At 44.6% G+C, this 27543-nt stretch overlaps 2 protein-coding genes across 8 annotated transcripts in view; one reads left to right on the top strand and one right to left on the bottom strand.

The window, feature by feature from the left end:
* The window catches only part of C2CD5 (C2 calcium dependent domain containing 5), a 114074-nt gene extending 99632 nt beyond the window's left edge, over positions 1-14442 (bottom strand). For 3 of the 7 annotated variants that reach the window (XM_090043617.1, XM_090043618.1, XM_090043619.1), the window contains exons 1-5: positions 13739-13960; positions 6811-6897; positions 3690-3861; positions 1902-1997; positions 91-246 (exon numbers count right to left, since the gene is read on the bottom strand). In XM_090043617.1, coding sequence (XP_089899743.1) covers positions 91-246; positions 1902-1997; positions 3690-3861; positions 6811-6897; positions 13739-13828 — 601 coding nt within the window. In that variant the 5' untranslated portion in view covers positions 13829-13960. Of the gene's footprint in view, positions 1-90; positions 247-1901; positions 1998-3689; positions 3862-6810; positions 6898-13738; positions 13963-14331 lie in introns of those variants that run through there. The other 4 variants (XM_090043614.1, XM_090043615.1, XM_090043616.1 and 1 more) reach the window with 4 other exon arrangements.
* A 322-nt stretch (positions 14443-14764) lies between these two features.
* Positions 14765-27543, top strand: part of ETNK1 (ethanolamine kinase 1) — an 87199-nt gene continuing 74420 nt past the window's right edge. Inside the window, exon 1 of the mRNA XM_090043623.1 lies at positions 14765-14913. Within this exon, the coding sequence (XP_089899749.1) occupies positions 14902-14913 (12 nt within the window). The 5' untranslated portion in view covers positions 14765-14901. The remainder of the gene's footprint in view (positions 14914-27543) is intronic.

Raw genomic sequence — 27543 nt, 5'->3', positions numbered from 1 at the left:
ACATACACCCTCTTTAATTAATAACAATAATAAAACTGTATACTTTGAAGAGCAGAAGCAGTTACCATCATACACTGAATGTATTGCTACCTGACATTAGGGAAATAAGTCTCTGTCTAGCTTCATTTGATGCTCTTGGTGTACGGATTCGGTCTATCCATTGATATTCTGGGTCTTCATTAACCACCAGCTCTTCCACAAATCCATGAATTACTACTGCTCTATAACACTTAGGAATAGAGGTAGCTGTTACGAAAAAGAAAGCAAGAGAGAGATAAGTCTAGTAGTTAAAAAGATGCCCAGGAAACAAATGAGTAATTATCTTTCCAGCAAAATAATTAAAAGATCAAGAAATAGCTATTTTATTGGTGCCCAAAATTAAGTTGATTGCAAGTCATCCAAATATAAACCATCCAGATTCTACTGTATCCCAAAATTAATGCTGAAATATATACATTCCCTTTAATTATTAATAATAATAATAAAACTGTATACGTTAAACAGCAGCAGCAGATACTATCATACATTGCATGTATTCCTACCTGACACTGCTGCCAGTTGCATAGCATATCTATCAGACACCTTTTTTTATTATACACCCTCCTGTGACTATGTAACCACGTACACGGCCCATGGGTGGGAGCCTAGCTGCAGTTAATAAGTAATAGCCTGCCTGCTCAGGGGTATGGGGCCAGCTGACAAGGATGACTGCTTAGCACCAGAGGAAGTTTAAAGCTCCCATGGAAGAGTTGCGGGGAGAGATGGCAGGTTGTGGTGTCGAGGAGACAGCACAGAGCCAGGTTTGCTCTCTCCAGGTCAGAGGTAGGTTTTGAGTTAACTCTCTTGTTGTTTATATATATGCTTGTTTATTACTTACAGTGTTTTTTATAGGGACAATTAATAGAAGGGAAATTAAAAGCTAAACAACAACCCACTATAAGCTATTTTTCACATAAAGCAAGTGTGCAAAAATACTGTCATGTATGCGCACATGCATACAAACACACACACGCGCAATGCGGGCTTGGTTGTGCACGTATGCGTCTTAAATAATCAAAAATAAATCAGTTAACTTCATTACTCTGAGGTACTTTAAAGTGGTTGCTTAATGAAGGAAGCAATTTGTCACAGATACTCATACACCCAAAATTAAAATGATGTTCCAAGCTATCCCACTGACTTCAATAAATTCAGATTAGATCCTTAAGTTCTGCTTACGGAGGAAGCTGGAAGGACAGAAAATCATCTGTGAAAAGGACAACATACAAGAAAGACCAGTTCAAAGACTACACTTTCTCTAGTTTTGGCATACCACATATATTTGTATCAAGGATTATTTGACTTTTAACTGCGCCATTTAGTACATGTTGCACTTGCCTGTCAAGTCTCACATAAGTAAAGCATGTAAAGCTTTATTGATGAACTTAAGTTTTGCTGAATTGGGATTTAGGCAATGGATCAAAGAAGAGCCTGATGCGAAGACCATTAATGATAAGAATATAAAAATGTACTTATTTTAATAAGATTTTGATCAGACCCTAGATCAGTTTATTTACACATATGTGGTCTCATTTTTGGATAATTCCCCCACAGCTGAACCTGTGGATATAAGATGTGTTTCACAAAAGTGAGTCAGCATTCATCAAAAAAATCACATACTTTTTCTGACTGATGGAGGAAAAAAATGCAATTTGTAGTCTCTTCCCTGAGGAAGTTATCCCCAAAGAAGCCATAAGCAATGAGACAATTTATTCTATTATTAGCTACAAATCAATACCATTATCTCAAAGTCATAGTTCATTTCAGGACTACTTAGCATGTGTCCAGTTTTTCCACATTAAAAAATGCAAAATAACCAAACAAAAAACATATCACATAGCAAAAAAATGTTTTTTACTCACTGCAAAAAAATTTGACTCCACAGGATGACTGCCTAAATCGGTTTAAATCATTGAAGAGGTCTACTTTTACCACCACATTGATCTCCCCACGGATACCTGTCAATAATAAAATATGGAGAGTAAGCATTATTATCAGAAAGAAAAACTTAAAAAACAAAATTATATAGTTTTATTTTCCTTTAGCAATCCATATATTCTTTCCCCGAAAGATTCCAAAAACATGCATATCTGTTAAGATATTTTCAAACTCTATGTTTAATTCTTCTCCCCAAATAACTTCTCTAGAACACAGAATTACTTACTTTCATTCTAGTTAAGGCACGCTTATCAGAGTGTAAATGAGAGTTAATGTTTGTACAAAATGTTGAACATAAAAGAACCTACATAAGCAAAAGAAGTTTTCTTCATATATTTAAATGACCAATCCCTAAACACTTAAGTTTTTCATACATAATCTCTCTACCACTACTGATCAAGTGCTTAATTGATTTTACATTAAAAAGTAAAACAAATCAGACTTGTACATCAGTTATACCAATGCAGTAATATACATCTCATATAACAAGTTGGGATGAACCATCATGTCAACAAAACTTAACATAGTAAAAGGAGGACTCACAAAATATTCTGCAGCTATGTATAAATTATTACATAATGTTCTTGAGGATAAATCTCAACTCCATTAACAATGACAAAACTAAATTTAATAGGAGTTTTATCTCAATTCTAAAATATTCTGAACAAATCCCATATCGGAAAGACTTTGTAGGAAGAAAGAATATCATCCTGTGTTACTTCATTTTCTCCTATACTCCAAACAAGGTTTGATCAAAAATACCAAAAAAGCATATAAAAAACTCTGCTTTCAGCAAAAAAAGTTAGCCTGAAGTGGTATTTGTTTGAAATGTAATTACTCTGAAAAAAATAATTTAAAATGTCTTTATGAAGGGTCTTTTCCCCCACCTATCTGAAATTTCACAGGTAAAAGCACAGTGGGATCTAATGTGTGATGAGATCTAATGTGCAATTCACATAATTGTGCCTCCTCCCATGTCACACATAGATGACAGGAGGCATGGTTGTGGGATCACACATTGGATCCCATCATACCTTATTGCTGGTGCAGGGGGAGCCTGATGTCAGGTTTCCCCTGCATCAGCAAAAAACTGTAGTGATATTTCAGCCCCAGGAGTTTCTTGCACCCCCAAGCACTAGGGATTGTGGCAACTGCAATCCACAGGGCCCAGGTGTTTTATGCTGTGCATGGTGCACCCCTGTGGCTGAGAGCCTTGTCAGCTGACAGGGCTCCCAGTTCCAGCTGCTACATGTGCAAATTAAAGTTCAATAGCAACCAGGTATCAAGTTAGTACACATTTTCAAGGCCTAATTTTATAGATGGTTGAAGCTTTTTATTTGACAGCTGCTTTGCATGTGTAACTGGCCTCTGGGTAATTGTGCACATTAGCCAGTTAACTGCACAATACCTGTAACATGCAGAGGGACCTGTACAATATGATTTGAGACAGCTCACTGGTACCTAATGATTGCTATATTATCCCAAAGAAAAAAAGAGTCAGTATCCCAAAACATGATTTAGCACTAATTTTAACATAGCATTTTTACTTACCACACCATAAAAACTTAATGGTACCTGTGCTTTAAACTGTCAAAAATAGTATCTTTAGTAGTAAAGTGACAGTAGTAAAAAGCTTTAAGATGAAGAGGATTTTTTTTGAAGAGTGAAATAAGTCAAACAATTTTATTTACAAAAAAATTAGCAAGACTTACCATGTATGGTATCGTAAATTGGAAACCATCCTGAAATAACTGTAGCTGCCTCACTGTACAGCAAAGGATCAATATCTATGTACACCTTGCCAATGGCATCATTGGCACTGTAAGTGTCATGATCAAGAACTGTGATCTGCAGGGGCTCATCTTGTAGTTCTTCATCATCTACCTAGAAATACATGTTGACATGAAACGTCTGTATTTAAATTAATAAAGAAAGCAATTTCAAAGAGAGAGTGTTTAATTACACAAAGCAATATACAGACAAGCTTTGTGACTACAATTTCTTGCATATATATGCTCCTAAGTTCTCTACTCCCCAAAATGACCATGTTAAAAAAAAAAAAGAGAGACCCCAGTATTTTCAGTGGGATATAAGAAAACAGAAAGGTTGCATGAATTTCACACATTTTAAACTGCATTTTTATTTTTTTCCTATTCTTTACATAGCTCACCCACCTCAAAAAAAAAAAAACGACTTTCCTGCATTCAAATACAAGTGTATTACACAATACTCGAGATATAAAATGCTCACTGCTGCTCCAGTTTTACATAGCAATTTTGCCTTTTCAAATGGCCCAGGAAAGGCCTTTTTTATGCAGGTAACCACAACCCTTGAAGAATAAATTCAAATACACATTTCCTTCTTGCTAACAGTATGTTCTTCTAGTCAATTAGGTGATTTTTGTCACAATACTGCAGTTATATACTTAACAACACATGAACCAGTTCTACCGAGTGCAACATGACAAACAAGTAGTATTTCCAGAATTTCATGAACAGACCAAACAATGCATACAAGCACATATTTATGATGTCTAAAGTAGTTAGTGTTATTCCATTCTCTGAAATATAGAACTCCCATGTTTTCCCCAATACTGTTTTGTTTTCTTTGGTCTCAAATATACTCTTCCATGCAAAATATTTTTTTAATTTTTTTTTTTATTGTTAGCCAAAAACTTTGCTCATGCAAAACTTTGCTCCACTCCCCAAAGCTAAGCCAACTCTTCTCCCCAAAAAAGAGAAGAAAAAAATAAACTTTCTATCATACAGCTTTGCTTCCTAGCAATCAGTCTGAAATAAATTCTTTAATCCAACCAATTTTGTTTTATAATTGCTTTAAAATACATTTAGAATATTATCAGGCATTATATCACTATTTGTACATAGAACAAAGAGGTATTTCCACTGTGGCATCATCTTATGACAAAATACATAATATTGACATAGTAAAACTCCTTCAGCCATGACAAGCTAGCCCCTTGGCTAGGCTTGGGACAAGCCATTCTTTTTTTAAGCAGTAAAATACCACTGTAGCCTATGCCAATCACCTATAATATTTCCCTCCTTTTGGCATGAGGAAACAAGAATTCATCATATAACTGATTTATTTGAGGAGACTATCAAAGGACAACTATGATGCAGCTATATTCATCTTAATGTCAGCTAATTAGATCCTGCAATGTGATGGGCACTGGTGGAAATATGATGAATGTCCACATCTTGTGAGGACAACAAAAGCTGAGGAGGCTGAAAACTCTATTGGAAACAGATATCAAAGTCTGACCCTGCTTTTAAATAGCAGTGCCTAGAGGTGCACCGATACATCACTCTGATATAAAGAAAATTGGCTGTATCAGAAATCAGCCCAATGAGGCCAATAATTTGGCCAATAAATGATAGTGTGTGCACTCAGGAAGCAAGGAGCACAACCCGGCAGTTTGGAGAGCTGCTTCCAGCTGGTAAGTCCATTGTGGTGGAAGAGGAGGAGCGAGGGAAGGAAGGGGTGCAGGGGGTGGGGGGCAGATCAACCCTTCCCCACAGTGAGGAAGGGGGCAGGGGTAGGCACTGTCCAGCTGGGTTGGGGTATGGTATGGAAGTGTGGCTTGTCAGGGTGGGGGGTGGCTCCCACCGTTGCTTGCTTGCACCCCCGGAGGGATGCCCGTCCCCCCCCGGATCTGCATGGGGTGAGCAGGCAGGCTGCAGCTGCAGCCGGGCTCTTTTTGCCGGGGGATGAGCTTGAAGTGGGGGCTGCAGCTACCCAAAATTTCACTGTAGATCCCTTCCAGTACTGCTGCTGCATGCCTGGTGCAGCCCCCGCTCTTCCCGACTCAACGCCCCCCTCCCCCAACACGGGACAGAGGTGCGGTGCATCGGGGGGCAACTTTCCCCCAGTGCCACTGTGCACCTGGCGCAGCCCTGGGTCTTCCTGGCGCATGGGGGGGGAGGGGCAGGGGTTGAGCTTGGAAGAGCCAGGCTGTGTTGGGCATGTGGTGGCGGCGGGAGTGAAATTCGGGGTGGCTGCAGCCCTCTCCGTAGTCCCTGCCACAAGCCCAGCCTCTGGCAAGAAGAGCCCGGCTCCAGCCCACAGTTGCAGCCCATCCACTCCGTGCAGATCGGGGGGCACATGCCCCCTCCCCCCCCACACCTCTGTCCCATGTCCCACCCTAGATGAGCAGCGCCTGCTCCTGCCCCCTCCTTCACTGTGGGGAGGGGTTGATTTGCCCCCCTCCCTCTCCACCACAAAGGACTTACCAGCTGGAGGCAGCTCTCCACGCTATTTTGGAAATTGGGTCGGCATCGGCCAATATGCCTCCTTAAAAATCAGGTATCAGTATTGGCCCCAAAAATCTATAATCGTTGCACTCCTACCAGTGCCTGATTAAGAAGTACATAAAATAGTGAAAGCAGCCAATAACTCTATAAATTTAGTAAAGCTAACATATTTCAAAGACTAATTTACTTAGTCTAATTAATACAAAGTCTAATTTTAATTCAGCTATGTTGATGCTTGAAAGCCTATTTGCTAAAAACTAAAGATTTGTATTTCTGATTTATACTTCACCCTTTTCTACCATTGCACTGCATATTTCAGCTCAGCTGGACCAAATTCATGGACCTAGCAATGCAAACTTATGATTTCTATATGTGTTAACACAAGTTAAGTGATATGGAGGCTAACTTGTCAATTTCTTCAGATAAAGTCTATAAATTCTTCTGACAATGCTTTCACTCTCCAAAATATATTTTTTCTTTTCAAATATAAATACTTAATTATAAAGCTTTTCAAATCAGATATTGACAGAGATACAAATGATAATTTATAAAACTTTGTTACCTCAAATTTAAACCATTCAGAGTTCCACTGGGGATTAAGAGACTTGGGATACACATCCGTTTTAAACGTGGTATTTCCAAATTTTACCTAAAAATGCAAGCAGTCATTCAATTAAAAATAAGAGTAGAAGAATAATTTGTATATTAAGTGATAAAGTAGACTTTTATTTATGTATCTGAAACCAATTGCATACAATTTGCTTACATTTAATATATATAGTTCACACACATTCAAAATCTCTTTCCATTGGGTTTAAATAGCCCCTTTATTCAATTAACATTTTTCAGCAAGTGACTGATTCTACATATCTCTAAAACTATGCTTTGCTTAGTTTCCTTCTGTCTCTATTATAATAGTTAGTATTTGGTTGTTTCTTCCCTTCTCCATGTATGTAGTCTCTCTCGTAGTTTCATAGCTGTCAGGTTTGGAAGGGACCTCAGTAGATCATCGAGTCCAACCGCCTGCCCTGGGCAGGAAAGAGCGCTGGGGTCATATAACCCCAGCCAGGTGCTTGTACAATCTCCTTTTAAAGGCCCCCAAGGTAGGGCTGAGCACCACCTCCCTTGGAAGACCATTCCAAATTTTGGCAACCCTTATTGTAAAGAAGTTCTTCCTGATGTCCAATCTAAATCTGCTCTCTGTCAGTTTAGGGCTGTTATTCCCAGTTATTCCAAGGGGTGCCCTGGTAAACACAGCATCTCCTGTTCCTTGCTGCCCTCCTCCCCCTTGATTAATCTGTAGATCGCCAGAAGATCCCCTCTCAGCCTTCTCTTGCAAAGGCTAAAGAGATCTAGGTCCCTCAGTCTCTCCTTATAGGGCCTAACCTGCAGGCCCCTAACGATAAGAGTGGTCCTCCTCTGAACCCTCTCAAGGTTATCCATGTCTCTCTTGAAGTGCAGCGCCCAGAATTGGACGCAGTACTCCAACTGTGGCCTGACCAATGCTACATAGAGGGGAAGCATCACCTTCCTAGACCTGTTCGTGGCGTACCTGCTAATGCATGATAGAGTGAGGTTAGCTTTACTGATTACTTCGTCACATTGACGACTCATATTCATCTTGAAGTCAACTATGACTCCGAGATCCCTTTCTGCCACTGTGACGCTGAGAAGGTCCTCCCCAGCCTATAGGCGTGTGGGTGATTCCTTCTCCCAAATGCAGAACTTTGCACTTGTCTTTGTTAAACTGTATCCTATTCTTTTGTGCTCAGTTTTCCAACCAGTCCAAGTCTGCCTGGATTCGATCCCTTCCTACAAATGTGTTTACTTTACCCCGTAATTTCATGTCATCTGTGAATCTGGACAGAGTGCTCTCCATGCCTTCATCCAAGTCACTGATGAAGCCATTGAACAGAACAGGTCCAAGGACCAAGCCTTGGGGGACCACACTGCCCACAACTTCCCAGGTTGATACTGATCCAGCCACCACCACTCTCTGGGCATGACCCTTAAACCAATCATAATCTCCTCAATTTATAATTTAATTTAAGCTCTGTAATAGGCCATCTTTAAGCAAGGTGCCTTTACAACATTGCCTCTAGCATTTTTTCCAGTTTAACATAACAATAGATAAAACTGTAAGTCAGGGAAAAGTCTTCACTGTTGATATTGACAGCCTTTTTGTGTTCCAATATTTACCAGAATTCTTAATTATCATATTGGAGAAAAACAATTTATCAGTAACCTGTTTTTGCTGAATATAGTGTTCTTGAGAGAATCAAGAGAGAATCAAATAACATTACTCTTAAATGATTATCTTTATATTTTATTACCAGAGTAATGAAATAGCAGAGAAACCAGCAGAATAAGAATTCCATTTTTAGTTGGTACTTATCTATCTCTACAATTGACAATTCCAGAAAATATAGACATGGGGCAAGCATGGTTACAGGAAAAACACATTAACTGAAAGGCTGGGGACCAGAAAACACTGACTTTGAAATAAATATACCCACTGGACTTTGAATATATGCATAGTAATTTGCAAAGAGACTTTGTTCACCCAGAACTAATGCATTTCATCCTTTTGTAAACTACTGCTACTTTCAGCACAGGTACTTCATAAACACACTTTTAAGCAGCACTTCTGCACCTGTTTATACACCATACAAACTATGCATGATATTAAGTCCAAAGCCAAAAGGATCATAATTTATAATATAGATTAGTGGTTTTCAATCTTTTTTCATTAGTGGACCCCTAAAAAATTTCAAATGAAGGTACATACCTCTTTGAATTGTATGTGTGGGTATTCACATACTTTTGATTGATCATAGTCATCTTTTGCAGACTCTTTAGATATAGTTGAAAACCACTGATATAGTTCATGGGGCTGGGCTCCATCAGTCAACAGCATTTCAAGCTATGGTGACCCCACAGCACAGCACTCTTCAGTTTGTATGTGTGCTCCACATACCCACCACAAAGGATATGTGTGCTAATTAACTCCCCACTCATGACTATAATTGGTCATTCTTGTCATGAGTCCTGGGACCCTCCAAAAATCTATATGCAGATGAGATGAAGGGCCTCCTAGTCTGGCTCCACCCCATGGAGGGGAGGGCCACACCAGTCACGTGCAAAGTTCTGACAGAGGGGGGCAACACAGACATGTAGTGACATTTGCCAGACATTTAAGGCTAGTGAAGAAATAGGAAGCATTGGAAATGGGAAGGAGCTCAATTGCTGGAGTAAGGAAGGTGAAATGAATTTGATTTAGTGGTTCACTAGGACTTGAGAAAGAGTTGGCTCTGATGAGCAGAGAGTGCAATTGACACCATGTCTTATTCAGATGGACTGCACTAACCTAGTATTGTGGCAGGTTCCCACCAGCATATTTGCCCACTATGAGTCTTGGCCCTGTGCCAAGTATTCTACAGGCATGCTCACTGCAGGCTACATTTAATTAACTTCACAATCCATTACCATGAGCACATCCTGCTCCTGGCAACAATTTAATGATAAGGTAACATTCTTAAAGAAGGTTTTCCTTATCTAACAGATTAGAAAATGCTTTGAATTTCAAAGTAGCCATATTCTGAATTATTCATATTATAAAGAATACAAAAACCTATCCTTTCAGCTGGGGAGTGACAATACCTTCAAAGCATCCAAATTCTTTGGAGTATCCAAAAATGAAATTTAATGAGGTTTCCCTCCACATGGAAAGACTATTTGTAAACATTCCAGTACTGCAAATTAAGTTAATATCCTATATATTTCCACCAATTTATAAAGATTTAGTTTTGTAATTCTATGGTTTAAAACATCTTCACATGTAAAACATCAGCTGCTTTCAGGTATTTTTTTATATATATATATACACACACACACACACACACACACACACACACACACACACACACACACTGACCTGAAACTTGATATACCAGTCTTACCCATTTTTTTAGCTCAAATTGGTTGACTTTAATTGCCTTGTTAACTCTGATATATTTAATGAGTTTAAAAGAGTTCTTTTATTTGTCCTTAAAAGAAGATGGTATTGGCATACGTGGGCAAATTTTGCTATACTTGCAGGAGAAAATAATCCTAAGATTTCACAATGTTATATCTGTCTGATACTACACCTCTCATCTTTTCTGTGTGCTGTCCAGGGTTCTGTTTCATCTCTCTAACAAAATGCACCATATTTACAACGGTAATTCTCAATCTTACCTCTCTCTTTAGCCACTGCTTCTCTGCTCAGCCTGATATTCCTTACCTGATGTCCAACTGCTCACTCAAATTCAACACAGCAAAGGCACCTTCCCCAAAGCTTCCAACCCACTCCTTTCCCCATTATAACAAGTAATTATACCACCTTTTAACATATGCAAAAGCAATGAACTCAGTACCACCTGCAACTCCTTTTCTCAGTTAGTTCTACACCTCAAAGCTACTGCTAGATCCTCAGGCCTCTCCTGCTTATCCCTTGCAATTCTCTTCTAAATTCCCTAGGTCTTAGTCATCTCATTCCTGAACTACTGCAATCTTCTACTCTTTAATTTACAACGATGGTATTCAACCTCCAGCCCACTGGCCAGATCTAGCCCACAGAACCCTGGCTTTCAGCCTGAATGCTGCTTCAGGGGTCCAGAAAACTGGCATTCTGTTTTGCCAGTGTCACCTACTAAGTCCCCTCCACCATTTTGCAACTCTCTCTGAATCAGATGCATAGATAGATGTACATTGGAGGTGTACCAATACATTGTTCTGATATCAGATCAGTACTGATATAAATAAAATTGTCTATATTGGATATCGGTCTGATGAGGCCAATAAGTTGGCCCATAAACGCCCATACTGCACACAGCCACAGCACAGCAAGGAGCAGAGCTGGCAGTGTGGAGAGCTGCCTCTATCTGGTAAGTTAAAAGGGGAGGGCAGCTCCTGCCACTGTTTGCACCCCAGGATGGCAGGGGAGGGTGAGGGCCTGCAGCGTGGGGCAGGCAGCAGCTGCGGGGTGGACCTGGACCCGGCGCTACAACGGCTCTTCTCGCTGGGGGCTGGGCTCAGAGCAGGCTCCAGCAGTGCTGGGAGGAGGCTGCAGCCATCCCAAATTTTGCCGTAGCTCCACTCCCAGCCCCGCACTGCTGCCCGCCTGGCGCAGCCCAAGATGGATGCCCCGTGCCTCCACCCAAGCACTGGGAAAAGCTGTGGCTAGGCTGAGCAGTGGCATGGGGCTGGGAGCAGAGCTGTGGTCAAACTTGGGGTGGCTACAGCCTCCTCCCAGCACCGCTGGAGCCTGCTCCGAGCCCAGCCCCCGGCGAGAAGAGCCCCACTCAGCACCAGTGTCAGCTCTACCCTGCAACTGTAGCCCACCTCATGCTGGGCAGATGCAAGGGCACCCCCCACCCCCACTCCTGCCCTCCCAGAGTGCAAGCAACAGCAGGAGCTGCCCCCACTCCATAAGCCATGCCTCTGTCCCATGCCCCCTTTGCTGGGCAGCACCTGCCCCCTCCCTTACCATGGGGGGCATTGATCTGTTCCCCCTAAGCCCCTTCCCTCGCCCCTCCCTTACATGACACCAGACTTACCACCTGATGGCAGTTATATTGGAAATTGGATCGGCATCAGCCAATATGCCTCCTTAAATATCGGTTATCATTAGTGTCCCCCACAAATCTCAATCAGTGCACCCCTAACGTTCATAGATGTTAGGGGCTGGAAGAGACCTTTCAAGATCATCATGTCCAGCCGCCCTGTGCTTGGGCAGGAGAAACTGCTCGGGTCAGATGACCCCAGCAGGGTGAGTATCCAGATGTTTTTTGAAGATATCCAATCTAACTTAAACTGTTCATCACTGCAAAGATCTAAGCCTCTCTTCCAACATCTTTCTATAAAAGCCTAAAAAGGGAAACAGTCTGGGATTTAATTTTCCATTTAGCAGTCTGCAACAGATTGGCTTAACAGCAGCTGTAAATAACTGCAGTTCTAAGTGCTAACCTCTACAAAGAGCCTGAAACAACCACAAAGTTGTATTTTGTGCTGATTCATCTCAAAGGCTTATTAATATTTTAATGAGTTTCAATAACATTTTAAAAGCACTACAGACTCCAGACAGTTCATCCAGAATACAAGGACCCCGATTTCATCACTGTCACCATTCTGATCCACATAAATACCTTTCCGAGGCATTTACCTTTCAGGCCCAAATCTTCAAAATATTTTTTCTCCACCAAGCCAATACTTGTGTTTATAAGCAAGGATTTTTAATTTGGTGGGGGAAATAGTCTTTTTGACTTTTGAAACATTTGACCCCTGACTCACAGGTTGTTGTATCATTTCACATAAACAACAATTAGAAATCTCCAATTCTGGAACAGAAAAACTGCACTGCTTTGAATAAAGACAACAAATGCTCCCCATGTCTGCAGATGCTTTTAAAAAACAATAAAAATCCCAAATAGCTACTAAATGCTGAATAATGTGTTTAAAAATGATAATGCTGAGGTGATGCAGTGGCCGTGATGGTCCAGAAAACTGTGAGTTAAACTAGATCAGTGGTTCTCAGCTTTTTTTGTATCAGGAGCCGTCTGTAAAGACTGGCCAGCCCTGACCCCAAGCCACTCACTCCTGACCCACTCCCCTAGGCCCACAGTTTGTGGGGGCGGGGGTAGGTGTAGGGTGTGGGGCTCTGCCATCCTACAAGGAAAAGCCATGGCTTCCCATGTTTTTCTCCTCTAAGGGAGAACCCATTTTTAAAGTCTGTTGATCTATTTTTAAAGTTTGCTCACCACCCTTGTATCTATTCTTGCAACGCACTTTTGGGTTGAGAAAGGCTCCACTTGATGACTTTGCAAAGTCCCACCCAACCCTCATTTTCTATGATACTGTGACACCTGAGAAGCAAGAACTCTCCCAGGTCAGGGGACAGGGTCAGGGGACAAAAAGGGTCCCTTCTTGTTGAGAGGTGGCCACATGGGCCAGCCTGTCATCCTCACTGGGTGTTTTTCATCCTGCCACAAGCAAAAATCCTCAGGGGAAAGAGGGGGGGCTTCGATGGGACCAAGTGCATGGTTGGGATAGGCACGGGCAAGCTCTAGGGCATGGCAGCCCCCTGCTCCCACAGAGCTTGGCTGGATCTGTCCCAGCGTGCGCTCGGCCCCAAAGCACCACCCTGAGAACCGCTGCTGTGGCAGGATGAAAAAGCCGGGTACGATGACAGGCTGGCCCGCGTGGCTGCCTCTCAACAAGAAGGGGCCCCAACGCACCGTGGCGGCCTGCAGCAGCTGTCCCCGCTGCCCCTCTCCAGCGCGAGGCTGGGTCCTGCCTCAGCGCGGGGGGGGGGCAGGTCCCAACGGCCGCTCTGGCCGGGGCAACTGGCGGGCGCTGACGTCACAGCCCTCGCAGCCACGGCAGGTGTCCGCGCGCCGCCACTGGGCTTGTGACGCAAAACCCCCCCCGCAGGGCTCCCCCCGCCCTCCAACCTCCACGAAGGCGTCCGTCAGGTCACTGGCTCGGTCCATCACTGGCAAATGACGCCCCGCCACGATCTTGACCTTCAGCTTCCCCGGCATCTTCTTCTTTTCTCTCCGCCCCTACCTGCTCCCACCCCCTCCTGCAAGGAGAAAACAACAGCTCGCGTCCCATGGAGCGGGGAAGGGCGGAGCAGCGCAACTCAGCGTTGCGCATGCGCTGAAGGCGGCAAAGGCCCTCCGGCCCGAGGGTCCCTCTGCTGCCCCACCCTCTGCTCGGCAGGCGCATGCGCAGAAGCTGCCACCTCCCTCAACGCCAAAGCAAAGACCATTAGGAGGGGAAGGATTAAGGCGCATGCACAGTAATTCGCCCTATCCAGAGGTGCGCATGCGTCAATACAAAGGCTATAAGGCTGCAAAGGCTTACAGCGCATGCGTAGTAGCTGACAGCTGCGCTCAGAGGCGCGCATGCCCCAAGGCAAAGGCCGTTTGGAAGGAGCAGGTTAAGGCGCATATGCAGTAGTTTGTCTGTTCACAAAGGTGCGCATGCGCCAATACAAAGCCCATTGGGCTGGAGAGGCTTGAAGCGCATGTGCGGTAGGTACCAGCTCCTAATAAATGAGGTCCTGGTGGGAAATGATTCTTTTGTTTCCCTGTAGTGCTTGATGGTTTCGGTCATTTTTCCTCCGTCCTCCTGGCGCTTTCGGAAAGTGAACGGGACTCGGGACCGCTAGGAGTCTAATCCAAGATGGCGGCGCTCATACACAGACCTGGCTACAAGGTGACGGTGTCAAGCGCCATATCCTCGATCGGCCCCGAGCCTGCCTGCCGGTGCTGTTTGCCGGGAGAGGTGGTGCAGTCGAGTCTCGAGTGATCGATTGGTCTCAACTTTGAATCCCCTGGAAAGGCCCGGGAGTAAAGGAACAGCTGCGTTAGCGGGGGAGAGGGCATATCTCTACCAGCTTTCTCTACCTAAGAGGCTGTCTCTGACCTCTTCCCTGTGCTTTGGGAAGTACCTTAAAGCTAGGTAGGCCTGGATCCCTCCAGCAGTCATATAGGCTAGTATTTCTCAACCAGTGGAGCATGTCCCACTGGTGGGATGTGAAGCTTGTGTAGGTGGGACTTTAACTCCTTGCCCGATTGAAAAAAATCAGAGTTGTTTGCACCTCAAATGAATGAATCAACAGGTATGTCGAACAGGAGGGTTTTGTTTTTATTATGAGGAGGACCAGGGTTTTGTGTTGTTGTTTGTTTGTCTTTTACAAAATGGTTGGTGGGATGCAAGGTGCAAAAAATTGAGAACTGATATAGTAGATGTATTGTGTGTCCCTTTTGGGGAAGGAAAAAGGAATGTTTAGTGCTGTTGAGCCAGGATACATGGTAATTTCTATTCCTGTGAAATAAAAGCATCTAGCCTTGTTGGACACATGAAGCCTACAACTGGGAACTCAAACCTGAAGCTCTAGAACTGTGTCTCTTCCAGTACCTATTTCCAACTGGATTCCAACTGATTTGTTGCAGTAGAGCAACTGCATTTGACCTATGCCTTGACTATACCATGATGAGGGTTTGGTGCCAAATAATTAGAATCCAGATAAACCTTTTTTCTATCTTCCTGTCTTAGTTGCACAGAAACCTGAAACAAGGTGTTGTGGGCTGTGACCAAATGGGTTTGGCTGAGTAAAAGCAATGAAATGAATGCATCTTGGGTAGAGTGGAATAGGATGGATTAGGGTATATCTCCATGGCACAAGAGTCTCAGCTGAGTGTTGACAGTGACAGTAACAAACCTAAGATACAGTCCTAGAAGCACACCAAGAGACATGCTGAAACACTTGTACCTTAAACAGCAGTACAGGCAACCCCTGCTTAAAGCTCTTAATTGGTTCTGGGAAAAAGCAAGTGTTAAGTGACACCTATTTCCCCATAGGAATTAATGGGAATAGAAATAATTGGTTACCACCACTTCTTGCTGCAGGTTCTCACCACAGCCGCCTCTTCCCACTGCTTTGCCTGCTTCTGGCCTCTCTGGCACCACGTGCTAGCCCCATGCTTCTGCCACTCCACTGTGGGTCCCCACTGGACCTGGGCCCTAGTGGAGGCCCTGCACTTATTACTGCCCCCACCTGCTGCTTCTCCCCGCTGCTGCTTCTCCCCTGTCCGCAAGCTGCTCCAGCACTGCCAGCCCAGACCCCTGCTCCTGCTGTGCCACCTTGGGTCCCTGCTGGCCTTGGCCCTGCAGTACCAGCGCAGGCTCTTGTGCTCATTCCTGCCGACCTACTTACAGCCAATCACCACTTCTTGCCGCTGCTGCTTTGCTGAGCACTATACCGCTGAGCTAGTTTTGTTAAGTGAAATCGGGTATTAATTTTAAATGAGTGCTATAGTGAACTAGCGCTAAGTAAAAACACGTCAAGCAGGAGTTGCCTATAGAAAGATACCAGTAGAAGATGTGATGACTACAAAGTGTTTACTGTTGATTTGGCAAGTGTACTGATACAGCTTTTTAACTAAAGACACTGGAAGTCAAGGTGACCTACAATATTTCACAACTATACCTGGATTAGCAACAGTCACTTATTCCTAGGTGGGTTTTATATATTTCTCAATTGTAATACATTTTTGATCTGCTTCTGGAGTCAACCTTTAAAGCAATTCAAAACTGTTTTTGAAAAGGTCCAGAAAAGTAGAAGTGCAATAGAAACATTTTGGTTAAACAAATTTCATAGGCACACTTAAAAACAAACAAACAAACCCTGCTCTGACATTACCCTTCTCTAACACAAGAGAATGAGGAAGGGGGGGAAAAAGTAAATGAGATATTAAATGGCTTCTCAATAAAGACATTTGGTATTCTGTGTTCAACACAATAGTGACTTAAAGTCATGTGTGGCCTTCAGATTCAGGAAAAAAAGATATCAGAGATTTTACCATTTAAAATAACAATGTGGGTTGTTATACATGTGAAGATGGGTATTTTTCCCCTTAAGCTTCCAGCTACTGAAGACATGAGAATACATAATAAGCTCAGCTTCCATTTTAAAAAAACTAACCCTTTTGGTTGAGGGGGAAAAGCTTGTGAAAGTGTCTTGAGAGTATACCAAAAAAAGTTAAAAAATACACTTTATTTAACGTCATGCTTGAAAGAACTGGCGTTAAACAGAACCAAGAGCAATAATGAACGAGTAGGTAGCAGTGCACAAATGAATTTATTAGGATGGTATCTTTTATTGGGCCAACTATGTACCTGAAGTAAAGGTAGACGAGCTTTCAAATGCAAGACATTCTTTGTCAGGTTTCGGATCACTGAAAGCCAGTCATAGCATAGTGAAATGCAGCAGAGGGGTGGGGGTGAGAGGAATTCCCAGAGGTACACAATTAGCAAGAAAAAAGTAATTAGTAGGAGATCAAGGCCTATCAAAAGGGAAGAGAGTCAAATTCACCTTCCTTGCCTGGAAAGAAATCAGGGGTTGTATAAATTACAGTCAAAGAAAATCTACCTGACACCTTTAAAAGGTAAACTTGGGAACAAAAATTCATAAACTAGTTGGACACTAAGAACCAAAGGCTAAACACTGATACAGTGTTTATGGTACATTATAACTTACCAGCCCCTCCTCTGCACTATGTTTCACTATGCTGTGCTTGGCTTCCTGTGATCAGAGACCTGACCAAAAAAATGTCTTGCATTCAAAAACATATTTAACTTCATCCGAGTGGCCAGTCCCACCACCCCTGGGTGCACAATGGTGCTGTAGCAGGGCGGCCAGACTCCATTTCCCAGTAGCCCCAGCAGTGGCTTCTTTTGGCTGCCACTGCTAGAGCCAGCCCAGCTGCCTGTATGTCTCATACTCCCTGCTGGAAGCAGGACCTGTGCGGCCAGGGTGCATGGTCAGGTGGATAGGTTGGGCTGTGGGTGGGCAGGGAGCTGCATCTGAGAGCAAGAGGGGCAGGCAGGGCTAGGGATCTGGATCTGGATCATGAAGGGGTGACAACACAGGGCCTGGGATAGAGCTGTAATCTACTGCCTGAATGTCTCTGCAGCAGGTGCCAGTTCGCAGATCGCGGTTCTGCTCTGGGCCCCAATCCTGCACTGTCCCACAATCCAAATCCCTAGCTCCAACTGCCTATCCTGTTCCTGGATGCTGCTCCCCACCCACTTGCAGCCCCATTACAACCACCTGGCTGTGCTCTAGGGCCACTTAGATAGTTTTGGTAAGCTGTGGTAAGGGAGGGGGAGTGAGGTGGAGGATGCTGATGCAGCCCACCAACAGCACATTAAAATTCCCTAATTGTTCTCTGACCAAAATAATTGCCCACCCCAGTTAAGAATTTCGTAGATTTCATAGACATTAGGGCTGGAAGGGACCTCAGAAGATCATTGAGTCCAGCCCCCTGCCCCAGGGGCAGGAAGTCAGCAGGGATCATTGGATCTCAGCAAAATAAACATCCAACTGTCTCTTGAAGGCGTTCAAAGTAGGTGCTTGACCCACCTCTGGCAGCAGTCCATTCCAGACCTTGGGGGCTCAGATAGTAAAGAAGTTCTTCCTTATGTCCAGCCTGAAATGGTCATGGTGGAGTTTGTGACCATTCGACCTTCTCATCACTTGGGGCACTCTGGTGAACAAACATTCCCCCAGATGCTGGTGATAACCCCTGATAAACTTATATGTGGCCACCAGATCACCCCTGAGGCTGTGCTTTTCCAGGCTGAAGAGTCCCATGGCTCTCAGTCTCTCAACGTAAGGTCTGTTTTCCTGACCCTTGATCATGCATGTGGCTCTTCTCTGCGCTCTCTCAAGCTCCACTTTCTTTTTGAATTGTGGAGCCCAAAACTGGACGCAGTACTCTAGCTGTGGCCTCACCAAGGCCGAGTACAATGGGAGAATGATGTCCTGGGATTTACTTGAGAAGCATCTATTGATGCAAGCTGGAGTTTTGCTCACTTTACTAGCTGCAGCATCACACTGAAGGCTCATATTGGTCTTCTGGTCAATCATGACAATCAAGTCCCTTTCGCCCGTAGTGCTGGCCAGCGTAGCACTGCCGAGTCTATAAGGATACTGCAGGTTTTTCTTCCCAGGGTAGAGAACCTTGCATTTTCTGGTGTTAAATACCATCAAGTTCTCTTCCACGCATTTTCTGAGCCTGTCAGGGTCAGCCTGGATCACCCTCCTGTCCTCAGGTGTGGATGCTTTGCCTCAGGGTTTGGTGTCATCAGTGAATTTCGCCAGTCCGCTTCTGATACCAGTGTCCGCATCATTAATGAAGATGTTGAATAGTGTAGGCCCAAGGACAGAGCCTTGAGGGACCCCACTAGTCACAGGGCATCACAACGATTGACTTCCGTCAACCACCACACTCTGGGTCCTACCATGGAGCCAATTCCCCAGCCAGTGGATCATGGTAAGGCTGAGGTCGCAGTTAGCCAGTTTTGCTAAGAGGTGATCATGGGATACCAGTTCAAAGGATTTTTTAAAGTCAAGATATGTGACATCAATCTCCTCTTCTCCCTTGTCCAGGTGATAGGTCACCTGGTCATAAAAGGAAATAAGATTGGTCAAGCAGGACCTACTCACAACAAACCCATGCTGGGTATCCATCAGGATGTTGCCATTGGCCAGTCTGTTAAAGATGGCCTCTTTGATAATCTTTTCCAAGACCTTCCCTGGGATAGAGGTCAGGCTGATAAGCATGTAGTTTTCTGGATCTACTTTCCTCCCTTTCTTGAAGATAGGCACCACAATGGCCTTCTTCCAATCTTCAGGCATGTCACCTGTGTGCTAGGAGTTCTCGAAGATCCATGCCCGGGGCTGAGCTATGGTGCTTGCCAGCTCCTTGAGTACCCTGGGGTTTAAACTGTCAGGGCCACTGACTTGAAGGTATCCAGCCTCTCAAGGTGTTCCTTCACAAGGTCAGCATTGATGGAGGGTAAGGAATCTCCCTCACCCAGGCCTCCCTGTCCCATAATGGGCAGGGGTGTCCCATGGGGCTCGTGAAAGACCGACGCAAAGTACCCTTTTAGCAAGTTGGCTTTTTCCTGGCTGTCAGTTGTCCCATCTGGCTTAGCAGGGGTCCAGTGTTGCCCTTGCTTTTCTTCCAGGTCCCCATATATCTAAAAAAAGGACTTTTTAATTGTCCTTGATACTTGTAGCTAATTGGAGTTCCGTCGCTGCCTTGGCTTTCCTGGTTTGCTCCCTGCAGGTCTGGACCAGTGGACTCTTGTGAAGCAAGAACTATTTGGCAGGAAGGTAATCCAGAAAGTTGTCATGTATGCTATAAGAATGAGTTTGCATGTTGTCTTTTTAATTTATAGGGTCCAGTTGCGTGGTTTTATTTTAAGCACTGCCTTTATGGAACAGTTTGCTGTATGAAAAAGCTAAAATTAGTAGGAGCATTGGGGTTTTTTTGAAAAAGGGTAGGGCAGGTTATAAAAATATGTTCTCTCTCTAGAACTTAGTTGAGAGAATTGTATCCCAGCTCTGGGATTCTAGAGGAAGTCCTAACTTTTCTGACAAGATTACTTTTCTATGAAGTGATATCAAACTTTTCCATAAGGAATGCTAAAATGCCCCTTTTATTTGTGCTTCTGCTTTGAGTTAAAAAAAATAATACATGATTTTTCAAGGCAGTTTCTAAATCACTGAGTGAAAAAAATCTAGTAACTCTTAGTAGTTCTCTGTTAAATAACAGGAAAGAAAAATGCATTTTCAGGGAGACAAGGGGGGAGTTTTCAGTTGTGTTGGTTGGCTTTAACTAAAATGCCCTCCTAATGCTCTTTAAGGTTCAGATTAAAATATTGGAAGCTATGTTAGCTGCCCCTGGCATAGCCTAGACTCCTCCCTCCTTTCCCCACTCCCAGTACAGATGTAAGTGTTGGGCTGTCCTGTATGGAACAGATTTGTTTGTTTTTATTGTGTCTTGTTAAGTTGATGGGTTTGAGCTAACATGAATGATAGATGCACTTTTTTGCATATCAAGATGGGCAGAGACAGTTGCTTATTACCATTTATAGCAATTCTTGGCTCAGTTTCCTAGGTCATTTTCATGCTAAACAATCTCTGTGGCAGAGGTCTTGGCCAACTATTATCAGCACAGACAACCTTGCATTCCAAAGAAATGGTGGCATCTCATTTCCTAGACTTCCAGCATTATCTCTGTATAAAACTGTTTTAAGTTCAGTCTACAGGGTGAAACACTCACAACTGAAGTTATTCACTGAGCACCACCTGCAGAGGTGCCTGTACCTTGAACATGTATGATCCCAACACTTGAGCTGTATTGTCCAGAAAAATGTGCATTGGGTGGGACTGTTCAGTGGGTGTCTGCCTCTCCCTCCATTCAAAGATTTAAAGGGTATGTAGTAGGACTATGTGAAGCTTTGATAGCTGATTCAATTCACAGGAGATATGGCCCAATTCAGGGACAAATTAAAAGCTCCAAATCAATTTGAAGCATCTGAATCGATTTGGAAAAGCTTCAGAAAAGATTCAGCCAATTTGGCCATAGACTAAACAGGCAGCCTCCAGCTAGTAAATCTGTTGGGGTTGGGGTAGGGAGAAGGGGTGTAGGGGAGGGAGGGATTGGGGCTGGGACAAGCTACCCAGCCAGGGCGAGGGGCATGGGATGTGGGTGCTGCAGCACTGGAAACAAGGGCTCTGCCGTGCTACCGCTTGCCCAACTGGGGCGGAGGGGAGGGAGGAGATGTGGGTGTGGCTCACTCCAGGTGGAAGCGGGCAAGTGGCAGCAGGGCATAGCCCCCAATCCCAGTGCTGCCATGCCCACATCTGCAGTGATTGGCAAGTGGCAGCAGGGCAGAGCCCCTGCTAACAGCTGTGATGTGGGTGCAGTAGTGCTGGAGTGGAGGCTATGCCCTGCTGCTGCCCGGAGTGAGCCGCGCCTGCATTTCCCCTCCTGCCCCCACACCTGCGCCAGCTAGGCAAGTGGCAGCAGGGCATAGTCCCCACGGGTCTCCCCCCAAGGCAGGCACAACCGGAGGAGTTGGCTGGGGGCTGGGTGGGGAGTGGGGGCTGCACAGGAGGGCTCTGCCAGGAGGGCCCCACAGTCCCTGTGTTGGGGAGGTCAGATGGGGGATGGGGCTGGGCAGGGCAGCCACAGGGGCTTCTCCCACGGCTCCCTCCGCCAGGGCAGAGGCAGGCACAGCTGAAGGAGCAGTGGGAGAACCTGCAGCTGCCTGGCTGTGCCTGCCTCTCCCCAGCCATGTGAATCTCCAGATCAGCGCCGAATCTTCCAAAGCTGATTAGGCCAAATTGATTCAGGACAGTGATCTGAATTGAATCACTGTCCTCCGAATCCGCCAAATTTGAATTCAATACTTCCCTATTCACACAGGTGTAGTATGTAGTCCCAATCACACTGTTCATGTGTAATCTCACCATATGTGTTTGTTATAGTTAGAACCCCTAATCACTCTCAGTAGATTGTGAAAGGCATCGGAGTGATATCCTATCTTGGTTATATCCATGGTGACAGCATTTCATCCCTATAATTTCTGATCTGTTCTGAAGAAACTTAACAGAATAATTGAAGTTAAGCCTCTAGTATAAACTACAAGAGCGGAAGATTTCTAATTGTATAGTAGACAAAGGCAAATCAAAATCCAATGGGTAAAGCTAGATGCATTCAATCAGGAAACATGGTGCAAAATTTTACTAGTAACAGTGGTTTGTCTTGGAGTAAGCTACCCAGAATGTGGTAGTTTTTACAGATTGTAAGGCGTGGTGAATCAGTAAAGAGATACTCTGGTTCAGTGTCATATTGCTGTGCTTGATGCAGTAATTTCTGGGTGAAATTCAGAACCTTTCCTAGGTAAGAGATCCAACCTTAAATCTGAATCTTTATGAAATATAAATAAGGAATGTAAGATAGTACTACAAACTACTGATGTACGTTTGTCAGAAATCCATTCAGATTAATTCCCAAATTAACAGGACAAAAATGTTATATTCATGTTGATCATATAAAATTTTCCTGAGGTTTATTTACATTATAATTTTTTGCTGGGCTTAGAAATAGACCTATAATCCCCTGTTCAGTCTGGTGTTAAATTGTATGGGTTGCGCTTACATAAAGTCAGTCCAGTTCAATACTTGTACAGAGTGTGGTTAACCTCTGTTATAAAAACAGTTGGAGGAACTGGAAAGGACTGTTTGCTACCATCACTCCCAATTTAGTAGCCTGCTACAAAAAACTTGCCCTCAAGGCTCTGACTGGCAGCAGAGGGAGGTGAGCAAGCAGGAGAAAATGGTTCCTTCACATTCACAGGGGTATAGGTTGTAGCCATGTTGGTCTAAGGACATAGACAAACAAGGTTCTTTGGGTAAATCTGGTATTTTCTATTAGACCAACTCAAATAGTTGGAAGAATTTTTTCTAACTATTTGAGTTGGTCTAATAAAAGATAATCAGATATACCCAAAGAATCTTGTCTTCACATTCACAGAGCTCTGGTGGGATAATGGGAAAGCAGGAATCCCATCCTCACAATCGTGTTGTAAGTGTTCTGGGAAAGATTAGGTGGGTGCAGAGGAGAAGAAGAGCCACATACTCACCACCTGCTGCCACAAGAACCAAGCATTGTGTCAACTGGATTTCTGGCTTGCGGAGGGGGGAATCCGAGGGATAGGCTGAGCATGTCTCTTCACAAATTGTCAGTTCCACATACGAGGACTGCTTGGGAACAAGTGTCCCTGATACTTGATTGATGCTGATATTGGGACCTCTGCTGATCCATTTGAGTGTATATTCTTGATAACATGTTGCAGTGATTTCTGGGTGATCTGCATCCTCCATGAAGAGGAAAGGAATCTCTACCTTGAGGCATGGGTGTCACAGAGTGGGGCCTAGGAGCAGCCGTGAAGCTCCCTAGCGCCCCCTGCTGTGTCCAATTAGGTGATTCACCACCCTCAACTCACCCGCCACATCTTTGATGTTATAGGTTCAAATGGGAGGCTGCCTCTTGTCACCCTAGACACCGCTCTCTTCTATGCCCCGTTCCGAGTGGGGTGCCCCAGTGCACCCCTGCATTATGGGCGATGCGTGCCTCCTACCTCCCCTTCAGCACACCCCAAGCCTTGCAGCTATTCCTGGACATTATCAAGTCCTTACCTTTTAGCGCCCCCCTCTGGCGCCCCCCTGTGCTCATCACACACCAGCGCCCTCCTCTGGCGCCCCCCTGTGCTCATCACACACCAGCGCCCTCCTCTGGCGCTTCTTTAGCATCTCCAACCGTGTGGAGCCCTCTGGGACCCTTTCCAGGTCCTGCACCCAGCTGGGGCTCAGGTGGCCGCAGCCACGCCTGGTCCCCTGGACCACTGTCTGGGTCGCTTGCCCAACTGGGGCTTCTCCCTAACTCGCCCCACCGGGCTTTGGCGCCCCACCTGGTGCCTCCAAGCTGGTTTCACCACCAGCGCCCCCCCTCTGGGGCCTCTGCCACGCCTCTCGCCCCCTCTGGGGCTCAGGTGGCACGTAGCCGCGCCTGGCCCCCTGCCCTTCTTCGGGATCATCTGCCTGAGGGGGCCAACACAACCCTCAGGGTTGGGGTCTCTGCCCCCCACACACCACACCTCACTGGCGCAAACAGCTGTGCCCCACTGGCACCACTCGCTGTGCCCTGCTGGGCACCAGGAACCCCCAGATTACTGGGGAGCTCCCATGAGGCCTCCTCACACCCCTACAGCCTCACCCAGTCCTCCGGTATAATGGTAACTAAACCACACTATTAGCCAGCCGGCTACACCATAACACAAGCCCCAGGCTTATCAAAGAAATCTCATGCCATGCTGGCTCTCAACCATACCTCCCTCAGGGTCCTCTCTACCCCTGCATCATTGCAGCTGGTCAACATGGTTAGGCAGCAACCATCCACTCAGCCTGCTCAGCTCTCCCACAGAGCTGCAGCTGCCAGAGGGGAACTGCCCTTAGGCTCCGGCCTGGGCTGTTTATAAAGGCCCGGCCCTGCCCCGTTCAGGTCACATGACCTGCCTGGTTGCCCCAGCAACTGGCACCTGAGCTGCCCTGGTGATTGGCAGTTCTCTTTATTTCCTTCAAGGCACGGGTCACCCAAGTGCCCCCGTGACAATGGGGTGTAAGTTCAGAACCCACTGTTGTCAGAGGGGAACTCCCATGGCACCCATTCTGACTGCTAAATCTTCTAATGCATGCAAGTAGCAGGAAGGAGAGAAAGCGATAATGTTGACATTTTTGACTGTTGTAATTTAGCCTAGTCATCTGTCTTGGTTTCTAGCCACCTAGTGATTTTAAATTTTCTTGTAAATTCTACCTAGAAACACCTACTTATTGGGCAGATTAAAGTGGGAACCTTGGGTTTGCTGCTGTTCTCTGAGCCCTTGACAACATCCATACTTGTCTTCTGCTTAACATTAATTAATTCCTGGTAAAGTAATGTTCTTTGAAATACAGGCCCTGTCAACAGAAATTTACAGAGGTCTTTTGAAATATGAGGACGCTGTTCCCAACTGCTTTCAAAATGTGAAAAATGCTCCTTTATCTTTCTTTGTCCTTTCTGCTTTTTTGTTCAGAAAAAAAAATCAAAGCAGCTGTCATGGGAGATGCTATGCCATCAGATACACAAGTGAAAGGTCACGGCTATAATTTATTTTATTTTATTCGCCAACATCACTTAGCAGAGCTGCTTCAAGTCTCTTCTAAGAACATAATTTAATTATATTATTTAATATGTCTCTAAGGTGATGGCTGAACACCATTACATACCCTACAATAAAACTTAGGGTATTAAAGTTAAAAAAAAAAAGAAAAAAAGAATGGCTCAGTAGCCAGAACCAGAAAACTAGGTAACTAGCAGATAGACAGTCCTCTTGGCCTGGACAATAAAATTTGTAATTAATGCAAGAGAAGAAATTACTAGAGATGAGATAGATGTCTGTCTATGTATATGTATAGTTATATGAATATGCACGTGTGGTGGCCCAAGATGGTCAAGAATAAGCCTACCTCTCTGAAAGAATGTTACATTCTCTTTTTAAGAGCCACAGACTAACAACATTCAGACAAGTCTTACTTGAAATTATGGACTGTGAGTTATTGGGGTGTGCAAAATGGGCCCTATTCGATTCAGATTTGGATTCGGCCCAAACTGGGGACAGTGATTTGATCCGTTGATTTGGATCCAGTTCAATTCAGCCGAATCTGAATCTGACGATTTGTGCTGATTCAGTGAATCAGCGATTCGGACACAGGCAGAGCTTTAAAAGTTTTTTCTATGTACCTTGAGGTAGCAGCGCGTCTTGTGATTGCTGTGGTGCTGAGGCAGATGGAGCATCCCACAGCAGCGTGGGAGGCTCTCCAGCATGCTCAGCAGCGAATCTATAAGTGGACTAGAAGTACTTCCAGTCCACTTCTGCATCTGCTGGGGAGCAGGGCTGTGCCCTCCCAGCCTGGCGATTGGCTGCAGGGGGACCCTGGGTGTTCCCCCAGACCCAGAATGCACCAGTCGCTGAGCCAGAGGGCTTGGGGGGGACCCTCAGCATGCTCCCTGATGGACCCGGAAGTGCTTCTGGTCTACTTCCAGATCTGCTGCTGAGCTTGCTGGGGAGCCCCCCCATGCTTCTGTGGGATGCTCCGTCCGCCCCAGCACCACAGCATTATCGAGGTGCCTGCTACCTAGAGGTATGCAGAAAAAAACGTTTAAGGCTGTTTCTGTGTCCGAATCACTGAATCATTCTAAATCGATTCGGAGAGATTAAAGGGTCCTCTGATTTGATTTGTAGAATCGGGGACCAAAACTTTGCATAGTCCTAGTGAGCAGGCCTGCCCTGACCACTTTAAAAGTGCCAAAAAGAAAAATAGGATAAGGGCTGGAATGTGGCAGTGCATGTGGTAAATGTTGAATAGTGTTCGCTAACTGCCTTTCCCATTTTATGGTTCCAAATTTGAGACACTTTATGCCCATTGTTCGGTGGTGAGGAACACCCACAATTGCTACAAACTGCAGAATTGTTAGTCTAGTGCCACTATTAAATGTATTGGTGCCATTTAAATTGCTGTAACAAGTTTTAATAAATGATGGAAGTATCCCTGTAGCCGGGTGGAAAGATTTACATGAATCAGTTCTTTGTAGTAGCAATTGACCCGTGTGTGATTCTTGTTTCCTGTAAAAGCATTCAGTGGTGTTCTGCCACTAAAATTTGATGCCCAAATTATGGATCCAAGCAATGGACAACAAGAAGGTGGTGGTTGTGCCCACACACAAAAGAAATGAAGTAATTGGGAGGGTGTAACAAGGTGCTTGATAGGTAGGGTTGCCAACTCTGAATCTTTTCCAGGAGATGTCATCACTTGACACAGTGACATTAATTACATTGCATAGACTTCACGTCAGGAAGGCAAATGCACATTACTATTACATTTTAAAAACCCAATGGCCTACTGTATAAATCAGATTCAACATTTAATATTTATTTTAATGTATGTCCTATCATTTATCTCCTGGGTGACTCTCATCAGTCTCCTGGAGATTCAAGGACAACCCTGGAGGGTTGGCAACCCTATTGACAGGTCAAGGATTTTAAGGATTCTTAGTTGGTTTTAAGATTTAACTGAGAAAAGGTTGCTAGAGGCTTGGGTTTTAGAGAAAAGGCATCTTCCATTTCTCCCAGTCTAAAGTTGCAAATCAAACTGCTCTGCAGTTGCTGCATTATGCCCACAAGAATGACTATATTCAAGCCACACAGTGCCCTTGTTGTCCTGTAGGGCCAGGCTAACTCTCAGGATCTCAAAATTGCACTTAGATTGCGGGGGGGGGGGACACAATTGCAC

The sequence above is a fragment of the Crocodylus siamensis genome, chromosome 4, assembly GCF_052110815.1.
Source record: "Crocodylus siamensis isolate JL-2025a chromosome 4, ASM5211081v1, whole genome shotgun sequence".
NCBI classification, from domain to species: Eukaryota; Metazoa; Chordata; order Crocodylia; family Crocodylidae; genus Crocodylus; species Crocodylus siamensis.
The sequence above is the reverse complement of the archived record's forward strand: the minus strand, read 5'-3'. Positions and strand labels throughout refer to the sequence as shown.